This window comes from Mesoplodon densirostris, chromosome 10 (assembly GCF_025265405.1).
Source record: "Mesoplodon densirostris isolate mMesDen1 chromosome 10, mMesDen1 primary haplotype, whole genome shotgun sequence".
Classification (NCBI taxonomy): domain Eukaryota; kingdom Metazoa; phylum Chordata; class Mammalia; order Artiodactyla; family Ziphiidae; genus Mesoplodon; species Mesoplodon densirostris.
The window spans coordinates 22,823,988-22,844,801 of record NC_082670.1 but is presented as its reverse complement, the minus strand read 5'-3'; the positions used below and the strand labels follow the sequence as shown (position 1 = coordinate 22,844,801).

General features: G+C 37.6%; 1 protein-coding gene across 1 annotated transcript; it reads left to right on the top strand.

Annotated features, from left to right (window-relative positions):
• The first annotated feature begins 1,400 nt into the window (after window positions 1–1,400).
• On the top strand, window positions 1,401–18,908 carry SCAND3 (SCAN domain containing 3). The gene is made up of 4 exons (XM_060110412.1): window positions 1,401–2,399; window positions 10,906–11,053; window positions 13,395–14,890; window positions 16,844–18,908. Exons 1-4 carry the CDS (start codon window positions 1,980–1,982, stop codon window positions 18,758–18,760), a joined length of 3,981 nt encoding a protein of 1,326 aa, XP_059966395.1. The 5' UTR covers window positions 1,401–1,979; the 3' UTR covers window positions 18,761–18,908.
• Window positions 18,909–20,814: the final 1,906 nt, after the last annotated feature.

Below are 20,814 nucleotides of genomic sequence, written 5' to 3'. Positions count from 1 at the left end.
TGGTAATTAAAAGTGAAAAATCTACAAAAAAAAATTAATGCCCTTCAGTAGAGGACTTAGAAATCATGTTTACTCCATGCTGACTGCCTACTGTGCTCTGTATGGAGGTGATCACAGAATGCAGAAAATGAAAGATGTAGACGTTAGAACCCCTGACTGCAAAGGGTTAACAGTTGGTTGGGGGAAACCATGAAAGGTAAGTGCAACATGTTAATAGTGGCTAGGAAAATGAATGGGGAGCTCCATCTCAGTCCTTTGGATGATCTGATGACTCGGGCGCATAGACAAAAATTTTATATACAATTTCACTGGGTTTAGCGACTCACTCAAGACCCTTTACAGACCTCAAAGGTAAAAATTTTTGATTTCGAGATCTCTAAAAAAAGACCTTCTGATCCTTCAAATTCTCTTGAATCAGAAATGCCAAAATGTGAGTAATTAACAGGGACCAAAGTAGAAGCAGAGAGAGAATGGGGAAAGGGAGCCATTCAGCAGTTCAACAAATATTCCTCAGACATCTATTATTTATTGAGCGCTCTTAACAAGGCCGTGGGGGCAGGCTGGGTGGGGAGGAGGAAGAGGAATTAAGGCTGGCACTTGCAATGATTCCTAGGCTTCTAGACCTCCAGCAGAATCCACCCGTGCCACAGCCTTTTCCTCTTGAAACAGCGTTTTCTCTTTGCTTACCTGCATCCACTCTAGCACTGCCTGCTCCGTGCATCTTCGAATACCTTGCCTGGTAGAGCACACTGTCTTGAAGGAGCATGAGCCAGGTGGGAATTTCCTGGTTGTCCAACTGTAATGACTTGTTAGACTCTGAAAATACGTCCAGATTTTCCTTGTTAGGTTTCTGGGGCTAGTTTCACAGGACTGTTTGCAGCATGGCTCACAGAAATAGCTACTCCTGTCGTTAGGCGGGGAAGCTCACTATATGGATCTTGATTTTTCCCATCTATAAAATGGAAAGAAGGAACTAGATCCTACATTTCTTTTTCCGAGTCTGATTTACGGTTAATGGGAAAGGAGACAGTGGACCAAATCTAACGAGAAAAGGCCGGTTGAAGACTACAAATTCGCTGACTTGGCATTCGCTCAGGGATGCTCTTCTACGTCTGTTTTAGGACGCGGCGGTGAGTACTGCGGGTCTGAGTGCAGCGACGGCTTATCACCGTGACAAAAAAAAAAACCCAACCCAGAGTAGCCTCTACACTAGCGCTACTCACACCGTGAAACTCTTTTCACCCGGGAACTGGGTAACTCGGGAGTTAAGTCTCTGTACAGTTTACGGAGCACTTGCCTCCGGGTGTTCACCAACGTTACCACGACCACCGAGATGACTGCACCATCTGGAATCCTAGAGCGGACCGGAAGTGAGTGCAGTTCCCCCGGCCTGGCGGGAATGTGGGAGCAGCTTCGTCGGCCGGGAGTGTAGCCCGCGGCCCATCTCTCTGGCTTGGCGCGAGAGGGTCCGAGCTTCTCTGAAGAGAAGCGCAGGCGGAGGGAAGGTTGTGTCTGCGCGGCGACAATCGGGCCTCCTCTGCAGACGGCTAGCCGTGTGGCAGGAGCCCTTCGCCCTCTCCACGAGGGCCTGAGCCACAGGGAGCGCCGGTTTCGGAGAGACCTGTCTGGTTTCCTTGGTGGAGCTCGTATATCTAGGCTTTATTTAGGGCCAAAGTCTCCTCAGTTTTCTGTCTCGCAAGTAACCTGCCGCTCAATCTGTGGTCCTGGAGCTTTAGTGAGTAGTTCTGTGCTCACAGTTTCCCGTCTTGTCAGAGAATGGCTTCACTTTCAATGGAATTGCTCGAGTAACTGCCCTGTTGTCACCTAAACAAAATTTTTTTAGCTGCGTCTGTAATTTTTCTGTGTCAACAGGGTTTTCTTATATCGAAAACTTTCCTGACCAAGAATTGAGTGGGGCCTTCAAGGAAAATCTGCCTAGACCCTTGTTGGAGCGAGCTTTTCTCTAAGCTAAGCTAAGGATGGCGGCAGCCCCCGGGGCCCTCCCAGCCTTGGTTGGCCAGGCTTCAGAGGAACCAGGGGAGATTATCAAAGTAAAGGTTAAAGAAGAAGACCCTATTTGGGATCAGGAATCCTGCCTACAGAAGGATTTGTCTCATACCAGGGAACTCTCTCGTCAACGCTTCCGTCAGTTCTGCTATCAGGAGACTCCCGGACCCAGGGAAGCTCTGAGCCAACTCAGGGAACTTTGCCGTCAGTGGTTGAGCCCAGAGATACACACCAAGGAGCAGATCCTGGAATTGTTGGTGCTGGAGCAGCTCCTGACCATCTTGCCTGAGGAGCTCCAGGCTTGGGTGCGGGAGCATCATCCTGAGAGTGGAGAGGAGGTGGTGACTGTGCTGGAAGATTTGGAGAGGGAGCTTGATGAACCTAGACAGCAGGTGAGAAATTGGAGGGGCCATCTTCTGTGAAGAATCTGAGTGCGTGGGTCCAAGGTAGAGTAAGTGGGGTTAACTTCACACTGACGGCTGCAGATTCTGGTTCTGGGCATTATTATTTGATCACTGGTGTAGACGAATAGATTCACGCTTCTGGGGTAACAATTTTCATGTCAGTGATGGCTGATCCTAATAAGGAGATGGTTTAACCAAATGGGAAACCTTGGTCTATTGCTTGCAAATGGAAAATATCTCTTATTTAGTGACTGTGAGATTAAGGTAGCTATCTCTTCTTAACGATCCCCGCTACTTTTACCATATATGAAAGCAAATCAGTGCAGGAATATGAGGAATACCTTCTAGGAGAGACAAATAGAAAAGTAGTCTAATTTAATGGAAATATCAGGAAATGGTAAATCATAAGATCTGGGTTCTATGATAGGCTCTGTCACTAATTAGCTGTATAATCTTGGGCACACACCTTCTCTGGACTTTGATGACTTCATCTGTACAGTGAAGAGATTAATTGCATCATTTTCTAGATACTTTTTAGTACTTGCAGTTGTTGGTATGTGAGCCAGTATTCTGTCTTTTCCCATCACACTAGAGGTTATTTTTAAGAGAATATACTTGCTTTCTATGACTGTAATTTTAGAACATTATGGATATTGCCAAACACTGTTACATTTCTATAATGTTACTATCTATACATTTATCTGAATTCTTTTTGCATATGAACGTTATATGTATACAGTCTGATCTGTTAAAATATGTTTTTCTGGAATGCAAAATCTTTCATATGAGATTGGTAAATAGGAAAATAAGTCAATATAATGCTGAAATTGTGCCAGCTCATATGAGTTTTCCCAGAAAGTTGATGTTTTGGGCCACCAAGTAAGAGCAGCTGAATGCAAAGTATATGACTATAGCTGAGTGCAGCAAGTTGTGAAGACGTACAGTGCATAATGTCCATTCACTTCCACATCCTTCCTCTTGGCTCTCTTGGCCCTCTTGGCCCCAGTCTCTGTTTTGGAAGCCCTTATGTGCATAGTTCCCTCCCATTTTGGTGCATTTTTTGCTAAACTTTTTTGTATTCCAGAAAATGAGCAAGGAAGGGGGTTTGCAAGTGCCATAGAAGCATGCTGGTGATAAAATTTATGCTAGTGAGCACAAAAGAAGAAAAGATTTAACAACTGAAGAAAAGCTCGAAATTATAAAATGTTTTGAAATAAATGAAAGAACATGTGACACTGGGTGTGCAACTGAAATAAAAGAGTCAACTTTATGAACAGTTAGAGACAATGCTGGGAAAATAAACTTATCTGGCTGGAACAACTTCCACTGCTACAAAATTTATTGGAAGAAGGCATAAGGAAGTGGTAGAAATGGAACATCTGTTTGGATTTTATACCGAAGAAAGAAGCAATCAGAGGTAACCTTTCTCAAAATTAAAGAGAAGACGTTAGCAATACATGAAGACCTTAAGAAGAAAGTGGAAGATCCTGCAGAAGTGCCTTCATTTAGTGCAAATACTGGCTGGTTTAGTGGCTTCAAGAGCTGCTATGATTTCCACAATATTAGGATCTCTGGTGAAGCTGTGAATGCAGAGAAGCTGCAAAGACATTTCCCCAAGTGTTAAGAAATTTGATAAAGAAGGCTATAACCTGGATCAGAGTTTTAATTTTGATGAAACTAGTCTCTATTGGAAGCAAATGGCCTCAAGGGCCTGTATCTTGAAGGAGGAATCATAAGATCCGGTGTTTAAGGCTACAAAAGGTCAGCTGACTGTGATGCTGGGTGGGAATGCCAGTGAGGATTTAAAGCTAAAGCTTGTGTGATTTATCACTCTGCCAACCCACAAGCTTTAAAAGGAATTGTAAAGACTAGCCTGGGTGACTACTATAAGTCTAGCAAGAGAGGCTGGATGACAGGGCAGGTATTTACTTATCGTCTGGGTGATGTTTTGTAGATGATTTTTTAAAATATTGCAAGAAGAACAATTTGTCTTTCAAAATTCTTGTAATTCTCAGTAATACACCAAGCCATCCTCCAACAGTTGCTGAACTTTCTTCAAATATTAAAGTTCTCTTTTTATCTCCTCATACAACTACTTTACTCCCTGATCAGGGTGTGATCACAGTTTTTTTTTTTTTTGTTTGTTTTTGTGGTATGCGGGCCTCTCACTGTTGTGGCCTCTCCCGTTGCGGACCGGGGCACGAACACATATCCCCTGCATCGGCAGGCGGACTCTCAACCACTGCGCCACCAGGGAAGCCCAATCACAGTTTTTAAATCTTATTATTTAAGGATAACATTCAAGGTGTTTATTGGATCAACAGGGGCTGACAATGCACACACAGTTTTTGAATTCTGGAATTGATAGAGCATTAAACCTGCAATTGATATTCTTGTAGAGGCCTGGAATGATGTCACAAAAGCCTGTTTGCATGGGTGTAGTGTAAGATTCTCCCTGATTTAATTTATGATTCTAAAGGCTTTGAACCTTCAGAAGAGCTCCCTCAAATTAAAGCAAGCTGTATTGCTCTTGCAAAGGAGGTTGGATTTGAAGAAGTTGAGAGTGAAGATATTGAGGAACTGCTGCAATCTCGTGCAGAGGCTCTCTCTACACAAGAGCTACAACAGTTAGATGCTGAGGCTCAAATGGAAGCGTATAAGAGGATGATGCAGTTCAACAAGCTACCCCACAAGAGCATTTCACTTCTCAGTTATCTTCTGCTCTAAGTATGATAGATAAGCAGTTGCAGTGGATATAAGATAATGATGCAGAACACAGCAGGATTTTACTTCATGGCATGAGGTCCTATTTGGAGCCATGTAAGCAGCTTCTTTATGAAAGAAAGAAAATATTTAAGCAGCAAAAACTACGTATCTTTTTATAAGCCAATATCAAAGAAATAAAAACAAGATGATGAGCCAGAACCATCATTATATTTTTTGTAATATCACTACATTTCTTGGAAAGTGTGCAAATGCTTGTCCATCTGAACTTCTGATGATGATATCCTCTACCCTTGCCTCACCCTTTCCTTACACCTCTTTCTAACAGGATACCATCACCTTTCATAGTAAAATCCTATACTTAATGTAACATTTCTTTATTTAATGTCTTTTTGACAATACTTGTATTTTTATTGGAATTTCCGTAGTTTTATTAATGCTTTTCTGACAAAGTTGTGTAGAATTTAAATAGTCTACCCTACAACTTTATTTTCTCCATAAATCCTGTTATTTTTTGGGCAGTTTTGCAGAAAGCATGTTTTTTCATGAGTTCATATGTTACTGCGTAGATGCCTGTACAGGCAGTCTCTTATCTCTAGCCAGCACACCTTTTCTCTTTGTTTCAAATAAACAATATTAGTTTTTTCCCTTAGGATGTACCTGTTACTTTAAAATTTTCCTCTTCTAGCTTTGTTGAAAAATGCAACCATTGGTAGGACTTGGTGTTTTGTCAATCCTGGGTAGTGTTCAGGGTTATGCTCTGCTCATACTTGATAGTTTTTCATGTGACTCAGGGTTATAGAAATCTCCTAGTCTTATTGACTTGCATAAATATTTCTCATTTTTCTTGTTTCTGTGTGATTTCTGAAGGGAGGGGGAAATGCCATTGTTGCAGACACTTTTAGCTGCCAACCCAGGATCTATTGTACACCCCTTCTTTCTTCCTTAAAAAATGTTGATTTTGTTCATGTTGGCTCTGTACCTAACTAAATACTTTTCAGCTTTCCCTGTGCTAGAGTTAGCCATACATCGTAGTCTGGCCAGAGAGAAATAAGCATATTTTCTGGGATTTCTGTAGAAGCTTTAATTTTCCTTATAAAATGGCACAGATATGTTTAGTTCTGCCTTTTCCCACTTCCTGTCTTGAACGTGGATGTGATATCTGGAGCTGTAGTAGCCATCTTGTGACCATGACATGATGATAAGCATGAGGATGAATACCAATATGTTATGAATGGCAGAGCAGAAATATAAAGACAACTCGGGTCCCTTACAGAACTGTTAGGTATGTGAATCAATGCCAGCAACTGCCCTCCTCTGGATTTCTTAGCATATGACAAAAATAAACCCCTATTTGTTTAAGCCACTATAAGTTAGGTGTTATAATTAATTGGAAAATACATGCATTTCTAATGAATACAGTCATATTTACTCCACTATTTTATGACCAAAATTTCTTATTAGAAATCTTAAAAAATCAAATCTGGGAATCATATAGTGAAAGGCAAATGACTTTCATAACCAGTTTGAAGTAATTTCAGCTTTGTAATTTGTTTTTGCCATCCAGAGGCACGCTTTACACTTTTGTGGTAAAGGCAGAGTGGAATTTCTCCTATTCCTTCCAAGACCAGGCCCACCTACCTTGGACTAGTCCCTCTAATGGAAGTAAGAAGAAGTAAGCAAGCAGAACCCAGGGAAGCTGAGGAACACAGCCAACCAGCCAATGTCCATAGAAGCGAATTCTAATGGTATTACCTTAATAGGTAATAACAATGAGATATTACTATATTATAGGTTCATCTATAGCCAGGGAAGATATCTGTGTTGCTTAGAACCCAAAACTTGAAAACAATAGAAAATGAATATCTATCTACTGTGTTAGGAGAAAACAAAACTAATTGCTTACTTTTGAAAAGGATTAAAACACTGAACTGTATTCATATGTGTAAATAAGCGTGAAAGAATCGGTAGGAAAAACTTGAGTAAAGAAGAGAGGAATAGTCTCATTCGATACTAACATACCATAAAGCCTCTTTAGGTAAAATTGTGGTACTGACACATGAATAGCTGGATCAATGAAACAATAGAAAGTATGAAAGTGGACTGGAGCACATATGAAAACTGAGTACACAATATATGTGCCATCTCAAATCACAGTGGGGAAAATGGTGTTTTAAGTAAATGGTGTTGGGACAAAGAGATAGCCATTTCAAAAAGAAACACATGAAACCTATACCTCATACCATATTCCAGAACCAGAATAAACTTTAAATGTGTCAGAGATCAATATATAAAATTTTAAACATCCAGGAACTAGCAGAAAACAAGAATGACTTCTTAAAATAATCTGAATGTATAGAATTACTCAAAATCTAGAAGTAATATCAAAAACCTTTTTTTCTACATGAAACATTTTTTTTAAATGCAGGACAAAAAAACCCCACAAGCAAATCAATATAATAAATTAGTGAAAATATTTGCAAAATATGTCATATGTATAAGTGAATCTCCTTAACAGAAATGCAATAAAAATGATCACGAGACATGAGCAGTTTTTTGTTTTTTACAAACAAATAAACAAATGGCTATGAGAAGATGCTCGACTTCAATCATAAAAAGAGCAAATCAAAACTATACTGAGGTGCCGTTTGTCACCTATCAGACTGGCAAAAATTCAAAAGCTTGGCAACACAATCTGTTGGCCTGACTGGGGAAACAGTTCCTCTCAAATGTTGCTGGTAGAAGTGCAAAATGGTACCATCCCTATGGAGGGGATTTTGGCACCATCTAACACATATTTACGCATTTACCATTTGACCCAGCAATACTGCTTCTGGGAATTTACTTGGAAAATACAAGTAAGAAACAACATAGGCACAGTTTTTCATTGCAGCATTATTTGTAAAAGCAAAATATTGTAAACAACCTAAATGCCCATTCATATAAGGGTGATTGAATAAACTGTGGTGCATCAATATAATGGTACTATGTACACAAAAAAAGCATAAGCAAGATATCTGTGAACTGGTATGAAATGATTTCCAGATAATATTTTTATATTAAGTGAAAAAAGGAGGTATAAACTACTATACAGTATGAAAAAATAAGTATACACACATTTGCATTTAATTTGTATATATATTATATATACACAAATATATACATGCAGACGTGTGTATATACGTGTTTTTACTTATTTTTGCAAAAAAAAAAAAAAACACCAGAGGGTAAAGCATCAACAACAAAAAATGGTTTCTTATGGGAGTGGGGGAGAGTAGAATGCAGGCTATGTGAATATGAGCAAGACTTCTCTGGATACATATTTCATTTTTTTTTATATCACGTAAATGATTTCAGTATTTAAAAAACAATACTAAATTCAAAATGATAGAAACAGAAACAAATGAACTCAACAATATATCAAATTAACATAGTAATACAGAGGAAAATAATAATTCAGGTGGCTTGACCACAGTACTCTTGACCATATACTTTTAGTGGAATACTGTCTATGGGCCTATAAAGCTGCAAAGATATATTGAACTTTACTTAGTAGGTATGTTGTTGGAAGTGTTCTACAACACAAAGCATGGTGATTCTGAAACTCTTTTGTATTATTGTAGTTTAGAGCCAATGAGTAAATAATATATATACATTGTTATGAACTGCTTTTTTTTTAACTGGGAGAAGGAAGATATTAATATGGAAGATGGAAAGGTGAGGAAAATTCTATAGGTATTGAAGTTGAGTTGAATTCATGTTATTTTATAAAATATATTTACCAGCTTTATCCTTGAAAGGGCCTAGAGGAGATGACACCTATTAAAAATGAGCCTACTATTACTCAATCTTTGCTACTAAACATTGTTGTCCTCTAAAATGAATCAAAATTTCTTGGGAAAAAAAACAGTTGAACTAGATCTGGGACAGGGAGAATACAATGTGGTCCTTGTATTGTTTATTCTAGAAAGCTTGGATGTGCCAAAACCCAAACCAAAACAAAACAAAAACTAGTGGGGTCATGTCAAAAGGTTGCAGGAGCCAGATCAAGGGGGCTCCCTCTGGCCCAATTTGAGACAGTTTGAGCATCAAAGTGAGTGAGGATGGAATGGATTATAAAATAAGTCTATAGTGATACTTAGAAAGAGAGACAGGCACCAAAGTAGGATGGACAGAAAGCTCTTTACAGAAAATTGCTAGCTATTAAATGTAGAAGGAATTATGAAAGTAGGAAGTCACCATTTTGCAACCCCCAGTATAAAAATTGATTCAAGCAGAAATCAATGAATGTTAAAACCATTGGGGAATAAGATATTTGCATAGTTCCAAATTATTACTAATTATTATTTATTACAGTTGGAAAAAGTGTATTTTTGAATGGATAGATCTGGTAGTTAACACCTTAACTAAGTAATCAAATTTAGCATTATCTACAATAAAATAACTTGACAACTTAATGTAACCTGTGATGTGACACAGTAAGTACACATTACTTACGTAGTATTCTTCCAAAAATGTTCTTTCCCTGCCTCCAAGCAGTCGCACGGAGGCTGAGGCTCTGGTGCTTTCAAGATTTGGCTCCATCTGTAACCCCCCTCCTTGGCCGAGCTGCTGGAGGTGTAATGGACGTTAATACTGCTCTGCAAGAAAAAATGATCAAGTTAAAAATACTGGGCTCTTGTTCCTCAAAAAACAAAGAAAGAAAAAAAAAAGTTTAACCAGAATCTACTTGTGAAGGAACAATCAGGCAAGTCCCTAATGTGCGATATTCTATAAGACAAGTAGCCCTGACTTTTCAAAATTTAATGTCATAAAAATGTCAGGAAAAAAAAAAAAGTCAGGAAAAGATCTTAGATTAAAAGAAGCAAAAGAGATATAATAACCAAAAACAATGTATAAATACTGAATGGATCATGGACTTAAAAGAAGCAAACATAAAATGCAGGTGACCCTTGAACACCTATGGGGGTGAGGGGTTAGGGGCATCGAGACTTTCTGCACAGTTGAAAATAGTCCTCCCTATACATGGTTCTTCCTTATCCGTTTCTGCATATGCAGATTCAACCAACCAGGGATCCTGTAGTATTTACTGTAGTAGTTACTATTGAAAAAAATCCGCCTATATATAGTCTCCCAAGGGTCAAACCAATGTTGTTCAAGGGTTAACTGTATGTATAGGGATAATTGGGTAAATTTAATTATAAACCGAGTACTAGATCATTGGTGTAAGGAAGAGATAAATGTTTTCTTTTCACCCAACAGTTATCCACTTTGGCTTTTTTTTTTCTCCCATCCATAACACACTGGGCTGATGTTTTCCACATTTGGTCTAAAATAACTATCAGATTTCTTCCTGGGTTTAACAGTTCCGTTAGTTCCTATTAGATAATTTGCATACCCCCCAAATATTTACTTTTAATTGCTCACACTGAAACTCATTTACAATTTTCTTCTGGTTAGGAGGAAAATTAGGAAAGATTCCTTTAATGTGCGTCCATTGTTATTCCCCAAAACAGAAACCACAAGGATGCATATCAACTCCTGTTCAATGCAGACAGTTTCTATTGTATGGCTCTGGCTTTATTTGTCCCAGCATTTTTTATTTCTCTCCTTATTCTGTCTTGCACTCCTCTTAAGAATTCAATGAAGACTTTTTTTCTTCTTATATCCATTCTATTTCAGTAGAAGAATGTTTTGAGGTTTAGCTATGGTTTGTGCAGTGACGTGATTAATATTATATTAGTTTCCAAATGTACCTGTTTATCCCCAGGTCCCACAGGGCACATATGGGCAGGAAGTTCCTATGGAAGAAATGACTCTTCTAGATACTGCAAAGGCGTCCTTAGGTACCCATCTCCAGACTATAGAAGATGGAATGGAATGTGAATCTCCAGAGCCACATGCACTTCAAGATAATGGTGAGGATAAGTTAGTCTTTGGAAAGAGGATGAGATTTGGGAGGAGGGAAGTGTCCATTCATGGAAAGCTTATCAAATTTTATTCCATTGCAGCTTCTACTGAATATGGCTGAAGGGAAGGTCAACGAGTGTAGTGGAATGCTATTAAAGAAGTTGAATTAAGCAGTCATGTAATAATGTAAAAAATAGTTGAACACAAGATTTTTCATGGGTATTTTGCAATGGAATTAAGTACCTATGGATAGATAAATCAGAGATGCCTCTGTATGTAAATGCTGATCACTTGTCAGTGTAGACATGGGTCCCATTTCTGTAGCCTCTGCCCCCAATTCTTGTTACATATGACTGTTTAAGACTTGGAAATACTACTTCGAAATTCTACTGAAAAAAATGGAATTTCTGAAGTCTATATCCACTAGAGATCTAAGGACTATTAACAGTGTAATGTGTGGTGGAGGCAGCAGCACAGGCTGGCCTGGTTGTGGAGTAGCTGTCTTTTCCCAAAGGCTTAAGTATAATTGATATAATTTTCTACTTTTCTTTTCTTATAACCCTAGCAACTCCTTATTCTCTGCTTATCCTAGACCTACTAACATTGATTGTACTAATTTCTGAAGCTCATATTCTCAGATTGTACATATTCTGAAGCTCTGGTTCTCATTTACATTGCCCTGTATTTCTTTCCTCCCCCCAGTTTATCCTTGTTTACCTTCCGTTATGTTCATGGCTCCATAGCATGATGCAAAATGTATCAGTGTGGAAAGAAATACTATCTATGTAATGGTCTTTTCAGTCACATTTTGAAATACCACTTATCATGAGTGTTGTCATCCTCATTATAAAGTTAACAAATTTTTATCCAACACTTTTTTGTGTGTGGCCACACCCAAGGCTTGGCTTGCAGGATCTTAGTTCCCCGACCAGGGGAACCACACAACAATGAAACCACCTGAGTCCTAATCACTGGACCACCAGGGAATTCCCTATCTGACACTTTTCTGTGTAGTTATGTGTTAGATAATGGAAAAGATACTGGAGGAAAAAGTGATCCCTGCTTCTTTAGAAACTTACAATCTTGTTAGTTCTACATATGAAACAGTTAAAGAAGAAAGTGCTACAGTGCTAGTTTGTGTTATGAATAAATTATGTCCTCAAGAAAGGAGAACTCACTGTAAGCTTAAATTAAATGATCAAGGAAGTCTTGTTGGAACCATTGAGACTTAAGTGAGGCCAAAACACACAGTAACATATTAATTTGAAGTTTTGGAAGTTATGAACATTTGAGAATGATTTAAATTTACAAATTCAATATTTGTTATGCAAATTGGTAGTATAAACAATGTTGACTTGAGAGAAAGTACTTTTTCCAAGTAGCTGTAACACTTTAGAGGTGATATGCTAATTCCAAATAATTCTTTTTGATTTTTTCAAAATAGTTTCCTTAAGACTAGCCAAATTTGATTTATTCTAAGTGTTTCTGTTATTATGAATATTCTAAACATTTATTTTAATATGCTATATTAAGTCAGAGCTTTTTCACTACTTCAGGTTCATCTGCTACTCTTTCTTTATTAAAATCAGTAATAAGGGGCTTCCCTGGTGGCGCAGTGGTTGAGAGTCCGCCTGCCGATGCAGGGGACATGGGTTCGTGCCCCGGTCCGGGAAGATCCCACATGCCGCGGAACGGCTAGGCCCGTGAGCCATGGCCGCTGAGCCTGCGTGTCTGGAGCCTGTGCTCTGCAACAGGAGAGGCCACAGCAGTGAGAGGCCTGCGTACCAGAAAAAAAAAAAATCAGTAATAAGATTATTGGTATTGGGTTTATGGTTTCACGAGCACCTAAAGGGAGCTCATGCAAATATATGATGTTGAAACTTCAGCCCCAAATGTTGCTATAACAGCTAACCTGACTGAGTAAAACAAAATATGGTATAGTCTGGGGCTTTAAAAATATCTATGACTGTGTTTCTGAGACTTCTCTAGCCAAAAAAAAATGTTCTGCGTAATTAATAAATAAATGAAAAAATAATAACATCAATTTGCTCCCTGTTTTACATAAAACAGTGCTTTACTTTAAGGCTAACCCTGGATACTGCTCTGGAAAGTCACATCCTGGCTTTCTACTCTTTACCATATCAGAACTCTTCGTTCCTGGGTAGAGTTCTTCATTTACCCTCTCTATTCCTCCAAAGGTAGACTCCGTAACCAAAATTGTATTCCCCCTCTTGTGTGTCCATAGCATCTACTTGTACTCCCAGCTCTTTCTAGTGGCTACTTGAGCAATATACGTATTTTAAATTATATTCCCAAATAGTCTAACTGATTTTTTTCTTTATATTTTAGGGTCATTTTTGTGGCTTTCCATGATGTCTCAAACCATGGGCGATGATAACTTTAGTAGCTTAGATACTAATGAAGCAGAAATCGAACCGGAAAACATGAGAGAAAAGTTCTTCAGAAGCTTAGCAGTGTTACTGGAAAACAAGAGTAATAATACCAAGATATTTTCTAAAGCAAAGTACTGTCAATTAATAAGGGAAGTGAAAGAGGCTAAGGCCAAGGCAAAAAAAGAATCAGTTGACTACCGTCGCTTGGCTAGATTTGATGTGATCCTGGTACAAGGACATGAGAAGCTGATTGAGGCTGTAAGTGGGGAAACAGATAAAGTACGGTATTATTTACACAGTGAGGATTTATTTGACATACTGCATGATACACATCTCAGCATTGGACATGGTGGACGTACCCGCATGGAAAAAGAGTTACAAGCAAAATACAAGAACATCACAAAAGAAGTTATAATGCTATACTTGACACTCTGCAAACCATGCCAACAGAAAAATTCAAAACTCAAGAAAGTTCTAACATCGAAGCCAATTAAGGAAGTTAACTCAAGATGCCAAGTAGATCTTATAGACATGCAGTTGAATCCTGATGGGGAGTATAAATTTATTATGCATTATCAAGACCTTCGTACAAAGTTGAGTTTTTTGCGGTCATTAAAATCTAAAAGGCCTAAAGAGGTTGCACATGCTCTTTTAGATATTTTTACAATTATTGGAGCACCCAGTGTTCTACAGTCTGACAATGGGAGGGAATTTTCAAGCCAGATTGTCAGTGAACTTAGTTATATTTGGCCAGAACTGAAAATTGTCCATGGGAAACCTCAGCCCTGCCAAAGTCTAAATTCTATAAATCAAACTAATGAGGATATCCAAAATCGGATTATCTCCTGGATGCAAACTAACAATTCATCACACTGGGCTGAATTTTTGTGGTTTATTCAGATGACCCAAAATCAACCCTATCACAGAGGCATGCAACAGACTCCATGTGAGGGTACATTTAGCTCTGAAGCTAAACTGGGCTTGTCTCATTCTCAGCTAACTGAAGAACTTATTGCCAGCCTGAACACAGAAAATGAATTGGAACAGGCCGACAAGGAATTAGAAAATACTCTAAGAGCCCAGTATGAAGAAAATATTGAGACTGGAACAGATAGTAGTGATATTGAAGAAAATCTTTCTATTACTCCTAAGATAGCCCAAAAAGCTCCTCCTGAAAGCAGACTGAATTTTTTATCTTGTGTAGTTTGTGAAAAAGAATGCACAGGTGTTAATAATTGTGTATCATGTGATAGAAACATCCATGCAATCTGTGGAGTGCCCTCTCAACATGAGACTGATGGTTATCACCATAGAATAACTTGTAGTCTTTGCTATGAGACCACTACAATGAAAAGGAAACATGATGAGATTCCAAGAAGTCTGACTGTTCAACCCTCCAAAATGTTAAAGCCATCGGAGACACCATTTTCATCAGACAAAGTAGGAGACTGGGTAAGAGTTTGAGTGTCTGCTGTCGATCAAAGCAGGGGAAGAGCCTCATACTTTACTGTGACCATGATGAGTGAGAAATTTTTGACATGGCATACTAAAGCACAATTATGGCCATCTTGGATATATTTTCTCCAAAGAAAGGCCAATTACATTTAATGTCCTCCCTCCACTCCTTTTTTCAAGTTGGAAGTTATAAGCTTGGATGCTGCTTTGTTTATTGTTCTGGGGTGAAGAGCAGTAGTATCTCTTACTTATTTCTGATATCAGGCATTTCTTAGCGGAATGAGAAAGCTAGGATCCGGGGGATAAATGGTATGCATGATGGTATGTTTCTATAGAAGGATAAATTTGGGGACAGATGAATTTAATGTTACTTTGTTTTAATTATATGTGAGTTTGGGCTGAGAGGTAAGCTAAGAAAGGGCATCTCAGGTCAAGTGAAGAAATATTTAGGAAGGGCAGGGGATGATAAATTTGGTTGGGAGATATGGATTTGTGTTGGGAAAGAGTTTGGTTTTCTGATTTAAATGCAGAGTGTGAAATAAGACCAATGAGATTTTCAATCAGTAGGTCTTCTAAAGTACAGCTAATATGTGTTCAGGTAAGTGTTTTGAAATGTGAAGGTTACACATGATTTGGGCCAGTGGTACTCAGAGTTTGTTCTTCAGACCAGTGCTGGTCTGCAAACTGTTTATACTAGTCCATAATTAGGTAAGTACACAAATTGAGAGTATTTGGAAAGTTACAACAATTTGACATTGCTGCAATACCCAAGCACGTGATTAATGAACTCATCTTTTCAAATAGAATATTCAATTTGGGTGTTAAACTCTCAAGGTGAGTCACATGTGGTAGCAGTTGTACATTAGTCAAGCACAATAGGTTTACATTAAAATGTGTGATATGCTATGATTAGCTTGTCAGCTGTAACCCAAAAGTATATAAAACTGAGAAAATGTAAGCATTTATTTATCTTTATAACTTAATTTAAAAATCATTTTATATTTTTAATCAAGCCTAGTTTTGGGGTTTTTAAAATTTTTTTAAAGTATAGTTGATTTACAATATCATGTTAGTTTCAGGTATACAGAACAGTGATTCAGTTATATATATATATTCTTTTTTCAGATTCTTTTCCCTTATAGATTATTACAAAATACTGAGTATAGTTCCCTGTGCTATACAGTAGGACCTTGTTGGTTATCTATTTTATATATAGTAGTGTATATATATTAATCCCAACCTCCTAATTTATCCCTCCCCTCCTCTTTCCCCTTTGATAACCATAAGTTTGTTTTCTATGTCTGTGAGTCTCTTTCTGTTTTGCATATAAGTTCATTTGTATCTTTTTTTTTTTTTCAGATTCCACATATAAGCGATATCATGTATTTGTCTTTCTCTGGCTTACTTCACTTAGTATGATAATCTCTAGGTCCATCCATGTTGCTGCAAATGGCATTATTTCATTACTTTTTATGGCTGAGTAATATTCCATTGCGTGTGTGTGTGTGTGTGTGTGTGTGTGTGTGTGTGTGTGTGTGTGTATGTGTGTATATATATATATATATACCACATCTTCTTTATCCATTCATCTTTTGATGGACATTTAGGTTGCTTCCATATCTTGGCTATTGTAAATAGTGCTGCTGTGAACAGTGGAGTGCATATATCTTTTTGAATTAGAGTTTTCTCTGGATATATGCCCAGAAGTGGGATTGCAGAATCATGTTATTTTTAGCTTTTTGAGGAACCTCTATATACTGTTCTCCATAGTGGCTGTACCAATTTACATTCCTACCAACAGTGTAGGAGAATTCCTTTTTCTCCACACCTCTCTGGCATTTATTATTTGTAGGCTTTTTGTTGATGCGAGCCTAGTTTTTGACTTCCAGTTTAACATTATTAAAGACAAAAGTAAAATTTGTATTACTTATTTTTAATTCTAATTTGCAGATGGAAAAACAAGCTTCACTGGACTTTTTTGTAAAGAAAAGACATACCTTTTCTGAATATGGCGGTAGTAGTAAAATAATTGGTAACAATGGACGTCATCCTGAGGAAGTGAAAACCAAAAGAGTTCATGCTAGCTTTACTCGGAAGTATGATCCCTCATATATTGAATTTGGTTTTGTAGCTGTAATTGATGGTGAAGTGCTGAAACCACAGTGTATTATTTGTGGAGATGTACTGGCTAATGAAGCAATGAAACCATCGAAACTTAAGCGGCATCTATATTCAAAACATAAAGAAATAAGTTCACAGCCAAAAGAATTCTTTGAAAGAAAGAGTAATGAATTGAAAAGCCAACCAAAGCAGGTGTTCAGTGTTTCTCACATAAACATTAGTGCTTTGCGGGCTTCTTATAAAGTAGCACTTCCGGTTGCTAAGTCTAAAACACCATACACAATTGCCGAGACACTAGTGAAGGACTGCATCAAAGAAGTTTGCTTAGAAATGTTGGGTGAATCTGCAGCAAAGAAGGTAGCTCAAGTACCACTTTCCAATGACACCATAGCGCGACGTATTCAGGAACTGGCGAATGATATGGAAGACCAACTCATAGAACAAATAAAACTAGCCAAGTATTTTTCACTGCAACTTGATGAATGCAGAGATATTGCTAACATGATAATTCTTTTAGTATATGTGAGGTTTGAACATGATGATGATATAAAGGAAGAATTCTTTTTTTCAGCCTCTCTACCAACAAACACAACTAGCTCAGAACTGTATGAAGCTGTGAAGAATTATGTTGTCAACAAATGTGGTTTGGAATTTAAGTTTTGTGTAGGCGTGTGTTCTGATGGTGCAGCTTCAATGACAGGAAAACATTCTGAAGTGGTTACCCAGATTAAAGAACTTGCACCAGAATGTAAAATAACGCATTGCTTCATTCATCGAGAAAGCCTTGCTATGAAAAAAATATCACCTGAACTAAATAGTGTGCTTACTGACATAGTAAAAATTGTGAATTATGTAAAATCTAATGCGTTAAATTCAAGATTATTCTCTTTATTATGTGATAATATGGAAGCTGATCATAAGCAACTGTTATTGCATGCTGAGATACGGTGGTTATCACGGGGAAAAGTTCTATCAAGAATGTTTGAAATACGAAATGAACTCTTAGTATTTCTGCAAAGCAAGAAACCAGTTTGGTCCCAACTTTTCAAAGATGTGAATTGGACAGCCAAACTTGCTTATTTATCTGATATCTTCAGTATTTTTAATGATCTTAATGTTTGCATGCAAGGAAAGAATGCAACATGTTTTTCAATGGCAGATAAGATTGAAGGACAAAAACAAAAGTTAGAAGCTTGGAAAAAAAGAGTCTCTACAGATTGTTTTGACATGTTCCATAACTTAACAACAGTTATCAGTGAAGTAGGTAATGATCTTGATATTGCATATCTGCGAAAAGTTGTCAATGAACATCTTACACATTTGTTAGATTGTTTTGAATTGTGTTTTCCATCAAAAGAAGATCCACGCATAGGAAATGCATGGATACAAAATCCATTTCTTTCATCAAAAGATAATTTAAATTTAACTATAACCCTACAGGATAAGTTGTTGAAGCTGGCTACTGATGAAGGATTGAAAATGAATTTTGAAAATACAGCATCACTTGCTTCATTTTGGATAAAAGTTAAAAATGAATATCCTGAGCTTGCTGAGATTGCTTTAAAATCTCTTCTTCTGTTCCCCTCAACATACCTCTGTGAGACTGGGTTCTCTACATTAAGTGTTATTAAAACAAAACATAGAAACAGTTTAAATATACATTATCCCCTGAGAGTAGCGTTGTCATCAATTCAACCTAGATTAGACAAATTAACAAGCAAGAAGCAAGCTCACTTATCACATTAAATTTTTTAAATACTGATTTATAAGGTTTTAATTCAAAGTATACATATAGGCATTATGGAAGTGTGAAAAGTTATGATTAAATTGGCAATTCTCTATATAAATTGCCTATATGTAAACAAAAATGTACAGTTTTTATAATTCTCTTATTTTTCCCCGTTATACTTGTTATATTTATTAAGATGTAATTTTAAAGCTGTTCATTCTAATATAAAAAAAATTTGTCTTGTATTTTGTATGTCTTTTCATTATTGCATTTTATTAGGATATTAAGATGGTAGGATGACTTCAGGAGGGGAATAATTTCTTTGAAGTGACAGACTTTATCAGTGAAGGGAAGTGAATTCAAGGGGTGGAATTAGAATTTGAATGCAAGGGAGGGGGTCAGTAAGATGTTAAGTTTGTTAAACTGATCCTGGGTGGTTTGGTTGGAAGTTGATAAGTTTGTTTTGTTGGTGCATGTTCAGATGCAGTGTTTAAGTGGGTAAGGTGGGGGAAAACCATCAATGCTTATAAAAGCTCAAATGGGAAACAACCCAAATGTCCATTCACAGAATAAAATGTACTGTGTTTATTCAACAACTAGAATACAGCAGTAAAAATGAGTTATTGTGGAGGGAATTCTGGGGTGTGATGAAATGTCATCTTGATTGTGGTGGTGTTTACTATTAGCCATATGCAAAGTTGTCAATCAAGGTCCCAGATGAGTGTTATCTGGGTATACAGGAGACTGCTGTCAAGAACTACCTTGTTCTTACTCCTCTTAATTGACTGCAATTTTATCTTTCATCCCTTCTCCTACTCCTCATCCCAAATACATAGCAACAATAGATTATATTGACTGAATTTCCACAGCGCCCACACTAGCCCAGCTTATCTTTACCAAAATTGATACTCATGTTTCCCAAACTATGAGCTTAAAAGCCACAAAATTGAACATTTTCAACACAGACAAGGAGGAGATGAACAAATAAAGAAATTTTTTAAAAGAAAAATCCCAAGTTTGGCAAATGAGAAACAATATTGGATGGTAGTAGTGATAAATTATTATTATTCAAAATTATTTACTGCCTCTTCCTGGGGTAAGATTATACTGCCCCACTCCACAGATACCAGATTTGACTCATTTACTTCACTCTGGATAATGAAATGTGAGCAGACTTGACATGTTACTTTTGGGCACAAAACAAGAAACAGTCCTTGATTTGCCATATCTTTTTTCTTCCTCTGTCAAGAGGCCATCAGTGTTTCAGGTTGAGGTGGCTCCGTTATCCTGGGCAGAGTCATGATGGACAAATAGCAGGAACAGGGTATCTGTTATGGTAAGCCACTTCTATTCTTGGGGTTGTTTGTTTCTGCAGCACTGCGAAAATGCTGTACTGACAATGTGATTGAATTAGCATCAGAAAATGACTTCATCTTAACTCCAGTGGCTCACTATCTGAACAAACTTGAACGAGTCCTTAAACATTTTTGGAGTTGAATATAAAATAAAGATGGTAATATGCTCAGCATTTGAGGTTGTCACTGATGTTCAAAGAGGAAATAAATTCAGAAGCTTTTGGCAAATTCTAAAGTACTACAGAAATGTAAGGTATTACAATATTTTCACTCAAAGTCTGGACTCAGACGTGGTGTCTTTGGCATTATTTTAGCTTCTGTGTTGCTGTGAGACATAGTAATCATCACATTGTCAGGCCCTTTGTTCAGTCACTGAAATGTGCACAAACTGCATATGAATAAGACAGAAAAAGAAGATAGGATATTTCTCAAAAGAACAAAGAAAAATGATGAATTCAATAAAAGTTACTTTTGAAACCCACTAATTGCTAGGCTCTGTGGCTTAGTTGGTTAAAGTGCCTGTCTTGTAAACAATGATAGATCCTGGGTTTGAATCCCAATAGGACGTCCTTTGCACATTTCTTTAGCCCTGAGAAGGGATGAAGAAATTGTCCGATAACAGTACTACAGTACCCCCTGCCTCCTCCCGACCCCGGAAAAAGTCAGAACCCTAAAAATTAGTTTAAACTTCAGCAACTCTCTTCTTCCCATCACAA

Excerpts from the sequence above, each read along its gene's own strand:
- SCAND3 (XM_060110412.1), top strand. The coding sequence starts at position 1,980 with ATGGCGGCAGCCCCCGGGGCCCTCCCAGCCTTGGTTGGCCAGGCTTCA. Across the intron at positions 2,400-10,905 it reads TTGATGAACCTAGACAGCAG|GTCCCACAGGGCACATATGG; the intron begins GTGAGAAATTGG and ends GTTTATCCCCAG. Across the intron at positions 11,054-13,394 it reads ACATGCACTTCAAGATAATG|GGTCATTTTTGTGGCTTTCC; the intron begins GTGAGGATAAGT and ends TTTATATTTTAG.